The sequence below is a fragment of the Melanerpes formicivorus genome, unplaced genomic scaffold (assembly GCF_026170545.1).
Source record: "Melanerpes formicivorus ecotype bairdi unplaced genomic scaffold, bMelFor1.0.p_v2 SCAF_48, whole genome shotgun sequence".
Lineage (NCBI taxonomy): Eukaryota > Metazoa > Chordata > Aves > Piciformes > Picidae > Melanerpes > Melanerpes formicivorus.
Genome location: NW_027142400.1, coordinates 3737221 through 3750133, shown reverse-complemented (window position 1 = coordinate 3750133; position 12913 = coordinate 3737221). Strand labels below are relative to the sequence as shown.

The 12913-nt window shown below is 40.9% G+C and overlaps 1 protein-coding gene across 3 annotated transcripts in view; it reads right to left on the bottom strand.

Moving 5' to 3' along the window:
* Positions 1 to 2337: 2337 nt before the first annotated feature.
* Positions 2338 to 12913, bottom strand: part of KIF26A (kinesin family member 26A) — a 128429-nt gene continuing 117853 nt past the window's right edge. For all 3 annotated transcript variants that reach the window (XM_068160216.1, XM_068160215.1, XM_068160218.1), the window contains 4 exons: positions 9203 to 12584; positions 5670 to 5860; positions 4627 to 4777; positions 2338 to 3813 (listed from right to left, as the gene is read on the bottom strand). In XM_068160216.1, the coding sequence (XP_068016317.1) occupies positions 3638 to 3813; positions 4627 to 4777; positions 5670 to 5860; positions 9203 to 12584 (3900 nt within the window). In that variant the 3' untranslated portion in view covers positions 2338 to 3637. The remainder of the gene's footprint in view (positions 3814 to 4626; positions 4778 to 5669; positions 5861 to 9202; positions 12585 to 12913) is intronic.

The following is a 12913-nucleotide window of genomic DNA, read 5'->3' as shown; positions in this document are numbered from 1 at the left end:
TTTTCTGAGTCCCTGGTCACTGGATTAGAGTCCTGCATTCTCACTTGATTTCTGTTCCAGTCCACACTTCATGTCTTCCTGAAAGCAGCCTGAACATGTGACTGAAACTGTAAAGACCTCTTCCTTCCTTCCCAGCCTCTCATATGCTGGCCTTCTGGTTAATGAAATGTTGTGAGAGGTGGGTTTGAGGAAAAGGGAATTTACATCCCACTTTCTGAAACTTAATCTTCAGGCTTTATTTAGAGTCACCACTGCACTGATTAAAAAAAAACAACCAACCAGCAGCCATCAATACACATTCCCTGTTGCGGGGAAATAAGCATGATGTGATCTGCTTGCTAAACTGGACCATTAAAAGGGACCTAGAAAGTATTGCCCTAGCAGGGAAGAGATGAATGATTTCATAGGAAGATCTGCAAACAAAGGAGAAAGACTTCTAGCTTCAATTTGCCTTGCCAAAAGTAACTCAGGCGATTCTCCAACACCAGAGGTGTTCTAAGGTTTTATTTGATACCATATTTAAATGTGCAATCTAATGGCTATTTTAAATCATAATATAGCCACATAGATTTAAAGAAATAAAGCATCAGCTTAATTTTGCAATTACAATTTTCTAACCTTGTATGACTGAGCCTTTTACAAAATAGGCATGAATCATCACTTTAGCATATACCTGTGTAAATTTTAACTGGACAGAACTGCTAAAGTAACCATAAGACACACAGAAAAAAAGGAATGTTACCATCTCTGAGATATGAAAAATATTCACTAATCATAACTATCAATAAAGAACAGTATTTGCACAGGGAATAGTCTGCTATTTCATCCATCAGTACCTCACCTCATTTTGCATGTCAGGCTTGTTTTGTGTCTCTAAGCCAGAGGCTAAATGCATTTAATACGCATGCTATTGTCATATTGATGTGGAACTAAGCAGCCCTGAAATGGCTCTTTTCCCACTTTGTGCCAAATACAACCATAGTTAGAAATTAAGCATTAAACAGTACAGGCAAACACTGTATAGTAGAATATTTAAACAAATTATCAGGTTTATAAAAACTGGGATGGATGATTACTGTGAGATCAGCCCTACTGTGACCAGGGCTCAGAGGATACCACAGGTCAACTCATCTGACTGCATCACCATTAAGACCTGCATCTCCTGAGGGCGGTACAGTGTTACCACAACAAATCCTAGCACCACAATGCAGAGCTCCCATAAATATATGCTCCTTTGGGTGTCTTGTTTGGAAGTTTCCCGCTTTGCTAAGAAATACTTGTCCCTCAGGATGCTGCTGCTGCCTTTTTTTATATGTACATTTATCTGATCCTTGCTCTGAAAAAAAAAATCCCACAACATATTTAATCACTACATAGTTTGATTCCATCTTTAGAAGAACTGAAACACATACATACATAAAGTAAATACAGCAGGAATTTACAACTTAATAAATTTATCTGGCAAGGATATCAGCAAGGGGATCCTCTAGAAATTCTAGATTCTATATTCCCCTCCATACAACCTAACCCAGTGCCAAATTTCAGTATGAAATATGGTGCGCCCTTTTCCAGGGATAAATCACAGAGAGGTAGGTAAGATCAGGGCATCCTTTGTACCACATGCAAAGTCACATAGTAAACCATGAAACTCTTGCTCTCATTCTTCCCCTTCTCTAGCTGCTGAATGAGAAGGAAAGTATTTAACACCCTCTCATATGCCTCTTGGGAAGGCAAAGAGAATTTAGTGTTTGGATGCCATGCTGTTAGCGTTATGTAAAGAGAGAAAAAGAGAGGAAAATTTCACATATTACAGACCACTTGGCCAAACAGCTGGAGATAGCGTCATTATAAGCACCAGCTTTACACTAAATCTGCCTGGAGTTACTCCATTCAGAATCAGTGGGAGATGAGGACCTAACACAGCTACTGTGTAACCAGAGAGCAAATGCAGCAGTATCAAAGAAAAATGCATTTAGTCATTTGTTATGATGGACCTATGGGGTGCAGAGTGTGGTTTCAGTTCCTAAAGTTTTCTTGTGCTTTTAAACCCATTTTTAATTGGAGAACATGCATGTGAGCCACAGGTCTTTTTCTGTAAACTACAAAGTGCCAAGAGGATTTAATTATTATCAATGCTATTTATGTTACCCTTTGGTATGTTGCCTCTCTTTCCCAATTGGCTTATGATGACTAATGTCAAAAGTTTGGTTCCAGTTCTCTCTCTTGGGCAAGGTGATAATATAATGTAACATCACATTTAATAGAATGTACCACAGGCCATCCTCTCTTCTGAATGTTAAAATCACACATGTAACAAGAAACAATCATAACAATAGATGTTTCTTTTATTCACAGATAAAAACAGAAGCAAGCTGTTATAATACATATTTGTACAAAGGATTTGAAAAAACCATAAAAAGGAAGATGATTAGAAAATATGATTCGTTATGAAATGTGGTATTACATACACTATTAAACCTTTTCAAAAGTATTTGTTTGGCAACAATTTATCAATAGTTTCCACACTTAAGTGGCCTCCTTCAAAAAAGCACAAATCTCATGCAGCATGTATAAACTTGATCCTGAGGGTTTGCCTTCCTTAGAAAAACTGTAAAAAGATATACTATTTGTCTTAAAAGTTCAAAATGCAAATGCTATATTTATAGTCAAAACTATATAAAAATATGGACCTAACTTAACATTTACAAAAAGTTTTTGCTCCTGTTTTTTTTTTTTTTTTTGCTTGTTTTATGGTTTTGGTAATAAACAATTCTCAATTCCTGCAATCAGAGAGGAAAAAAGAAAACCAAACCAAACCACAGTGCCCTTTGTAGACTTCCTCGTGTTAAGTTTACAACTCCAAAAAGACCAGGTCTGTGATAACTGAGGTTAGTAACCAAGGAAGTAGGTAAGCAGTTAATATATATCTATATATGTATATATAAAATGGAAAACAAACATTTCTTTTGATCTGAAAAAGTAATAATACAAAACCTGAAGGTAAAACAATCACCTCAAAATGCCATAATACACCTTTTCAATAGATAAATGTTCATAAAAATATCTTGAACCCTAACAAAGAAAACAATTATAATACAATTTTAATTCTGCTACATAAAACAGCTTTTCTATGAAACAAGAAGGCAAGTTCAGGTATGAAAACATAATTTACTTATTGCTTTTGCTACAATGTTGTTCATTTTTTACATATAGTCATAAATACACTATACAGTATAAAATATTTCGTAGGAATACATTTTGTGGTCTGCTTAGGTTTGCTGGCTTTAATTCTAGCACCAAATTAAAAAAAAAAAAAAATCAAATCAACTTTAAAGGCACTTCCATTGCATGTTTGTTTGTTTGTTAATTAACATCTTGGTTTGCACTAAATTTCTTTGCTTCCCTCTGGTAGAAGCAACACTTGATCCTACTTTTATCTTTGTACAGTTCAGGTCACATTGAGGCACCAAATGATTTATGAACATTCCATCCCTCAGCTGTTTCTTTCTCTTACAACATTCATTGTTGCTTTTTAGTCTTCACCTTTCCTCCTTCACTTCCCAGCTACTTTAACTCTTTACTTCTTCATATCAGACGGACCAGCTTCACTTCCTTCAGTCCCTTGAAAAACCTTTCTTCAGACCTCCAATTCCCTTACTCCATCTTGTGCATCCGTTATTCCAATATCAAAACACGTCACTATCATGATATGTGACTTGCACAGATTAACACACTGCTCCAGTTCCTCTGTCACTTGTTCCAGTGCCTCCAGGTACTCCTGTGACTCCTTATCGAGATCAGGATCAACTTCAACTGTCAGACAAAAAATTTGTAAGAGAAACATCTCATAGCAAAACATTTTTCCTATCACAATGGGTGCAAGCAATATAGAGTACAATTTTATTTCTCTTGAACCAAGATTTTTTTTTTCACTTTTTTTTCCCATCAGATAGCAAACTCTGCCTTGATGCTCCATTTAATAAGCACTCAGTCTGTGAACAAATCTAATACCTCAGTTTCCCAGCTGTAACAGGGATATGGAAACAGCTATTCCCTTTACAAAGGCATGCAGTGACAGGATGTGAGGTACTGGCTTCAAACTCAAAGAAGCTAGATTTAGATTAGACATCAGGATGAAAATTTTCACCATGAGAGTGGTGAGGCATTGAAACAGGTTGCCCAGAGAAGTTGTGGAAGCACCAATCCTGAAAGCTTTCAGGTCAGTTAGATGGGGCCTTGAGCAACCTGGTCTAGTAGGAGGTGTCCCTGCCCATGACAAGGTAGATTGAAACTAGATTATCTTTAAAGTACCTTCCAAACCAAACCCGTTATATGATTCTGTGACTCTATGATAGAAGGATAATTAAAGGTTATACAAATATTTAACATTAATAAGGATCACAGTGAGTATTTACATTGTTGTGATATTCTTTTCTGGTTGGTTTGGAGGGGGAGTAGCACTCCGCACTGAATAAATTATCAGAGAAATACAAACGGAGCTACAGCATATCTTATGGCTCAGTTCAGCAAAATGCCTTAGCAAGCACTTAACTTTCCAGTGGGACTGCTCGCATGCTGAAAGTTTGTTACAGGAGGATAATACTCCTGGTTTTGTGAAATACTTACAGTCCTCTTTCCATTTATTTGGATCCATCATCAACCTGCACTTTGTTTCTTCCAGCTCTTCCTTCAAAACTTCATGCTTTGCTTTTACTTCTCTGATACGCTGCTGGCGCCTTTCTAGTATCTTCAGCTTGGTATGGAAATACATTAGACCCTTTTAAGACACAGAAAAGCCCTTTTATGAATTTTCCTGTTATAAGATGACTTCCAACAGTTTGACACAAATTGCTCCCAGCTTATTACTTGAGAGAGTTAGCAGGTGGGTTGTTTTGCCTGTCTGTGGAGTTGGTGTGTTCAGGCAGGGTATTTGATTTTTTTTTCTTTTTTTTTTTCTCTTTGAAGTTTACATTAATGGATTCTAATCTCGAGAAACAGCACGCTACATCACTTGAGCATTTGTTGCACTTCTCTGCATTAGCAAACATCTCATAATACAATGTGAAATTACTGGGTTTTGAAGAAGAATTGTTTTTCCAGCAGTGCAGAAGATAAACACAGCCTAATAATAATGCTAAAAGTTGTATTTAATCCTAAAACACATGAATACTTATTTTCTTAAAAGCATTCCTACCTTCTCAACATCCTGGAAAGGCTATTATGAAAGAAATGGGAAAAATGCATCAGAAGAACATTGAATCGTAGTCTCCAAAATAGATTTAGCTGAAGTGTTTTCCAATTACAAGTAAATTAAACTCAGTATATCCCTGATTTAATAGAATCCTGTCATTTACATAAAGAGTTAATGACCCCATCGTTGAGGGAGACTGTAAGGTTTCATGATCCAGGCTGAGATTATAAAGTCTTCTCATAACGTATTCATTGGTAACTTCCACTTATACCATCAGTCATGTTAGACACAATTAATTTTAGACAGTAATCATTTTCATTTTCTGTTAAGGGTACCCCAACATATGAATTGTAAAATTAATAATTATAGTGCTTTAATTGCAATCAATTTCCTGAACACCATTCTAGCATTCAAGCAAGGACTCTCCGTGTATACTGTAATTTAAGTTGTCTACAGTTGTTGTAAAATATGTGCTGACCTCAGTTTCCTCCTGTCTGTGTCGCTGTAATCGTTCCACATCATCAATCTCATAAACTTTAATTTCAAATGGCTCTTTTAAAGTGCCTGGTAAAGGTGGTAGATCAACCCATTGGCCAGTGACACTGGGTTTTCTTCCTAAGGAGGCAGCATCTGGCAGGGGAGCAGGAATCAGTCTGCGGCGCTGGAGACCTAAAATACAGAAGACAAGCATTCCTCAGACTTGAAAAAGACCAAAAAACTGCAGAATGTACTACAGTGAATTAAAGAGAGATCTAGGGTCTCAGGATAGTTAGGAAGAAATGCTTCTCTTGATCTTTTTCTTTTAGTAAAATAAATTCAGGCTGTTAATTGAATTACTGCCTTGGCAAACTATGTTTCACTTGGTTCATGGATGGCAGTAACAGCAGCTCCTCTCCTAAAAGCAGATGTCCGAGCATCATTTCTTTATTCTCTTCTTGCAACAAATATTTTGTCCAGATTAATTTTTCTTTGGTGGGCTACAATGGTATTCATTACCTTGCAATCATAGAATAGAATCATAGAATCAATAAAGTTGGAAAAGATCCCAAAGATCATCAAGTCCAACCTGTCACCCAAGACCTGACTACTAAACCATGGCACCGAGATTGTGAGTAACTTAAAACCAATACAGATAATGGCAGGCAAATCTAGAAATCTCCTGCTCCTCCACTTCACGCCACGCAAGGCTACCTAGGATCATTGTATTACCTCTTTGCTTGCTCCACAGCTCCCTCCAGAGATATTATCAATGTTTTAAGGTGCTAAATACTATCAGTTTTCAATGACTTTGTGGGATTGGGAGGCATTCAGAAGGCAGCAACCAACCAAGCTGCAAGTTGAACCATCTCCAACGTCGAGGCACATCATCACCCATTTGCAACAGCACCCAGCAGCTCAAAGCATGACAAAACTCACAAATTCCTCAGCCAGAGGGCTCCCAGATTTACTAACAGCATATTGCTACCTCAATGCATCTACCAGGGCTCACGTTTCATGAAGCAGAGATTGACTTAACATCCTTCAAAAATGCTGGTTCTCATGCACACAAGAGCTGGCACTTTGGTGTTCAGCATTTTTTGCAATTGTAAGTCTCTCTTCATTCTCTAAAAGGCTGACCTTTACACTATGGGTGTCAAGGATAAGTACATGCATAGAACTGGTCAGGCAATGTTAAAAAGACTGCAGTCCAATCCTAGGTATACAGGAAAGTTGAAGGCTACAAGAAACAAGCTGAAAGGTCACATGGTAGCAGTAAGTATAAGCATCTTTTGGGTGATGTGTGACAATAAATTTAGTGTCTCCTCTTACAGAAATCAACTCAGAGGTAAGGAGTCTTACTTCTTCTGGTGTTCTTGCAAAAGGGAGAACATCAAACAGACAAGAAAGTACTGCTTAGAGGTCACTGCTGACAAAATACCTTCCGAGCTGAGACCTCTACAGTAAAGTGCAGGTTAAGGCTGTCAGGTAAGCCCTGCCACAAACTTCAACATAAGAAGGAGACAAAATCCTAGCAGGTAACCTCAAAGCAACAAATCTGCACTAACACCTGAAAAGCTACCTGCTTTCCATGTTCTTAAGAAAAATATCTGTAATTCTGAATGGCATCCTTGCTAATTTCTGTGTAACAAGAATAATCAAAATGGAAATGTTTTAGAAAGGGAAGAGTTGATTCTACCTCTACGACTTATGTTCATCACTCTCAAAACCCCAATTCATTTAGTCGGAATTATCCCTATAGTCTTGCCTGCTGAAATCATCCACTGTAACTCTGATCCTGTAACTAAGCAGACAAATTTCATATCCTACTATACCAGTGCAGGTTTTGCTTTTCAGTCACATATATGGGAGTTGGACCTGTCCTAAAATTCAGAGTTTGCATATTTACTACACTGTTTGGAGCAACATAAGCCATTCCAAGAATCTCTAACACTTTGCAAGGATTACAATGTATTTTAGGCCAATAATGGGCCTGCACCAAACATCTACACAGAGAGAGTGATTGCCCGTTGGAATGGGCTGCCCAGGGAGGTGGTGGAGTCACCATCATTGGAGGTGTTCAGGAGGAGACTTGATGGGATGCTTGGTGCCATGGTTTAGTTGTTTAGGTGGGTTGGATTGGTTGATGGGTTGGACGCAATGATCTCGAAGGTCTCTTCCAACCTGGTCTGGTCTATTCTATTCTATTCTATTCTCTTTAAAGAAATAGTTCATGAACTTCCTAGGAAACCTCATTTCATGTATAAAACATATTATTTAATGTTTCAAAGTCTACAACACTCCAAAAGAGGGAATACATAATTTACTGATATAGTGAAATTTCAATTAGAAAAAGAAATAGTTTGTCATTTTTAAAAACCTTACAAGCATTTCCTAGGGCAAAAGCAAATACAAATCCATCAGCAGCTAATGCCTTCTCAATATGTGTGCAACTTAGACAGCTGTAAATATTGATTTGTAGGAAAGGTTTAAAAGGTTGTTATGCTATGGAAAAAGAAGTCCAGTAAATCTTGTCCTGAGTTCCCAAAATGATTGATCATTTGCTGAAGCAACTCAGTTGCTCTGACCAGAAAGCACCATGAGATCTACTTCAGTTTAACTCATTTGGTTTTGCTACCAGAATTGAGTCTAATGGGTGTCTACAGGGACTGCAATGATTACCACTTTCCAATCAAAAGCTCAGATTCAGTGCACTGCTAGTATTAGTTCCTACTATATTTCCAATGGTCTGTGCTTAGGTTGCTGAACAAGGCTGCTTGTCATTAGCTGCATGGCACTGATTGTCTGCGATTCTTTGATACTATAGTAGGACTTTAACTTAGATTAGTAAAAATGAATACTGTAATAGCTGTAATATGAGCTTGATTTTGAAGCTGGCTACAACTGGAAGCACTTAATGAACACCAACTGCAAAAGCCATTAGGAAAGGTTCTGGAGGGCAAGAACAGAGACCTGGCTCTTGTAAGCCCACCTTTGCATGGCATGGTAAGAAATGTCTGTCCTGACACAGTACACAAGCTCCTCACTGCTTTTCTCTCACCGGTCTTCACTGACACGCACCTGATCTTCACAAAAACACATCAAGCCTAGCCAGCACCCTCACCTTTTCCAACCCACCCATAAAATTCCTATTTTTGGGCTGCCCTGGTGCTGTGCTTGCTGCCAACCCTGCTGAGGGTGGAAGGAATATCTCCTCATCTGCTGGTGACCATTTTCTGCCTCCTCCCTTGCAGGGAGGCTGCTAGTGCCCCAGGGCACCTGGCGCCTCTACTGCCCTTTCTGCTGCAGCACCTGTGTCACACCTGCAGCTTTGAAGTGAAATAAATGACAAGTATGTGCTGTCGCTGCAATACATATGCACACACAAATGCCTGCAGACAGTCCACCTCCCTACATGGTGTTTCCCCAGATCTCTGTTCCCTTTCTGTCAGACACACTACACAAAGCCTTCATCCCTGGGGATACATTGGAGTGCCAATTGGACACACAGTCAGCTTCCCTTTCATTTATTACCTGTTGATCGTTTTTTTGGGGACTTGAGGCTCCTCATCCGGCCCGGTGACGACATTCCGCTTTCACTCATGGAATCATGTGCTGAGGAGGCACTGCCTGTGGCCTCACTGTCTCGAATCATGCTCTCATAGCCACTGCTGCCCCCACTGTGGTAAAACAGAGCTGTCCTCCCCATGGCTGGTGGCAGCTCTCCACTCAGGACACTGCTGTTGTCACTGCCGTGTCCACTGCTGTACCGCTGAGGCCGCCGGGGAGCTGTTATCTTGCTGTATGGAGATGGCAGTACTGGGATCTGCGATTTCTCATCACTGAGGTTAATGCCACTGTCATTGCCACTGTCAGAGTCAGTGGAACCTCGGAAGTGTCCCACCTTGCCAGAGCCACCTGACACCAGCTCATTCACACGGCTGTTGGCTGCTCTCATGGCCTGTTTGGTTCCCATGATGGTTCCTCGGCCAGGTTTGCCACTAACAGGCTGCACGGAGCGAGGGGCCACCTTCCCATTGGGGGCCATGCCAGAGCCCTTCCCTGCAGGCTGTGCCAGAGACTTCATAGAGGAACTAAGAGACTTTGACCCACTGGTGGAGAGGCCTCGAGTTTTATTCCCATTTGTTTGAAGCTTCTGGCTAGCTGTGGGTTTCGCCTGGTTGTTTTTACCGGGCACAGAAGTGTTGAAGGCTGGTGGTAAACCCACACCAGAGGCAACAGTGGGGACACCCAGCCTGGGGACGGAGCGCCCTGCACGGTTGTTGATGGTCCCACTCTCCCTTGTCACGCTTGCTTTGGATCCAACCGATGTCAGGCTATCACACCTCTCCAGGGACATGTGGCTCCCATAGCGGTGCATGGCTTCATTCTTTGACGCCTTCGTCTTTAAACTGGATGTCATCTTAGGCAAAGAGTGGTCACCCCTCAGATTAATTTTGCTGTTGGCACTTTCACCAAAGTAAGACCCAGCTTTCAACTGTAAATCTGCTTCATCTTCAGCCTTTGGTGTGGCAGTTCTAGCAAAGTCCAGGCCAGAGGCTTTCCCCCCACCATTACCCAGACCAACAGGTTTCTGCTCCAGGCTTGATTTGCGTACAGGAGGTGTTGGCGGTGTTGGCCCACTTGGCCTGGGCAACACAGTTGACTTCTGTGGTGTGCTCTTCTTTCCTAATGATGATTTCAAGCTGCCAGTGGCCAAGGGAGCATCTGAATTTCCCCGGGTCACAGCCTCTGGCAAAGTACTGTTAGCATGTGACACTGGCATCACTCCCAGTGTAGTGGCTCCCCTCTTCAGCTGTGGCATCTTCATTGCAACTTCTGACTTCTTTGCAGTTCCACTGGAGGATTTGCAGGCCATTTCACAACCATCCACAACTCTCTGAGAACAGGCAAGCATAGTCTGTGACTTCGTTGGCTTGGACGCTGCACCAAAACACTGGGCAAGTTTTCCTGGCTGCTTCTCAGTACCAAATGTGTGAGATTTTGCAGACATCAGTGAGTCTGCAGGTTTTGCTTCAGACTGATAATCAGCACGCAGCAACCAGGGATCTTCAAATATACCATGCGGATTCTGCAGTTCTTTATAGTTGAGGAGAGTATTATTGTGGATTGAAGACGAGGTAGTTTTTGTTCTTCTAGGAAGACTAGAATGTATGGTTTCTATCACAGGCATATCATGAGAATTACTAAATTTTATTTTTACGGGCTGATCAGTGACACAAAAAGCACTTTTTATCTGAGATGCTTTGGTAGTTTCAGGGGTTTGAGGGCTTTTGTTGATGCCTGAGGACAACTTGCTGGAATTCAAGCTCTCACTCTCCAGTTCAGAGAAGCAAAATCCACTGTCATTCATAGCACTTTTCAGGGGGACTGATAAATGGGACGAATCCAAGGTGAAGTGTTCCTCAGATTTGTTACAGCTGTAAGATGACTGTGCAACAAAACTGTCACTAGACTGGGCTCCATCACTTTCAATTGTACAGATGCTGACTTCGCTAAGCCATGAACTGATGGAGGAACGTCTGCTGCTGGTAAAGGGATCCTTAGCAAAGGGCACAACAATATCAATATTTACACCAGAAGAAGTCTCCTGTGAGGTATACGCATCAAACTCATCATTTATGCTGCTGATAATACTGACTGGCCTTGAACCCGATGCAAGGGCCTGAAGGGAGCAGTCGCTGTTAAAGCTAATGATACTGGAAGGTCTTCCATTATCCATAATCCCACTAATGGATAGTTCTTCCACTACAGTGAAAACGAGTTCATCCTCTCCATTCAGCTCAACAGGCTGCTGCAAAGTCACAGTGGTGGTTAGTATATCCCGATCAAAACATTTTGCTCTGAATGCTGACCTGAAACTGTGGACCTCTATTGCACCTGACTGATTCTGGGTGTTGCTACCAACCAGGAACATACTTCCTACAGAGTTTTGCTCAGATTTGTTTCCCATCTGCTTGCTCATTCCCACAGGTGGAGTCCAAACTGCATTGCTGTTATCCAGCTCCAAATTCTCAGCTTTCAAACTCAATACGTGCTCCTTCTGCTGTGGAGGTGGAGGTGCTGGGCTTGGTAAAGGTCTCTTTCCATACAAGGACTTTTCATTAATGACACATTCAGCTGTGGCCTTACTCTGCTCCAGATTCCTTGAAGGGCTACACCTTGAGGACTGCAGAGAATCAGTGATTGTCTTTCTCTCTCCCTCCAGTATCGAGTCTATTATTTTGTTGTCAGTTCTGCTCTGTGGCTTGGAAAGCTCTGTTTTTAACTGAGACGTGCTCTTCTCATGACAATTGCTATTGTTGCCCCTTGGTGCAACAGCCTGGAAAAGAAGGTTATGACCTTTTTTGGGGGATATAGTTTCTTGTGGAACTGGTTTCTTAATTCCTCCAGAAGGAGGAGATATCTTCTCCTTTATCAGCTTAGACTGTGCATTTTCTGTACCTCCAGGGACTGGGCTGCAATTAGACACAACAGACATTTCACCACAAGCAAATTTGATGGGTTCCTCACTTCCATCAATGCACTCCAACCTTTCTTGCAGTTCAGCAAAAGTGTTGCATTTAAAATGGTCCTTGTCAGAACTCCTACCAGTAGCAGAATTGTCTTTACTTCTCTTCTTGTTTAGGGATGGGATTATGGGAACAAACTCTGGAGGACCTTCATTATCTGTCAGTTCTCTGTCAGATAAAGCTGCACCATTGGGACCAACATAGATGACAGTATCACAAGACTGTTCACTGCTGGAGGAATAATCAGGATCACTAGATATACTCAGGACAGGAAGGTCAGGGTCAAGGGCAACAGTTCTTGGGTGGAATGGTCGCAAATGGGGTGGTCTTCGGACATGTCCTTCTTCACATGAACTCTCTCCTCCAGATGAACTGGAGGCATACTGCAAATGAACAATAAGGGAGAAGTTATTAGTATTAATTGATACATAAGTATATTTATATGTACCTGTAGTTGATTAAATGGTGGGGTTTGATATATACTCCGTGCTTTGTGCATACTATCACAACTATGCCTAGTGGAAAAATGTTAGAGTGTGATTTAAAATAACAAGGTCATGCTACATAGATTTTACTGTTGTCATGGGTTGGGTTGAATCTGATGATGATATTCACTATCATGCTGCCATTATGCCAGCTGCAAAATTAAAGTGGTAGCTGGAGCAAAGTAACATGAGAGGCTTTCTGTTCCAGTTGCTGTTTTGGCTACTGT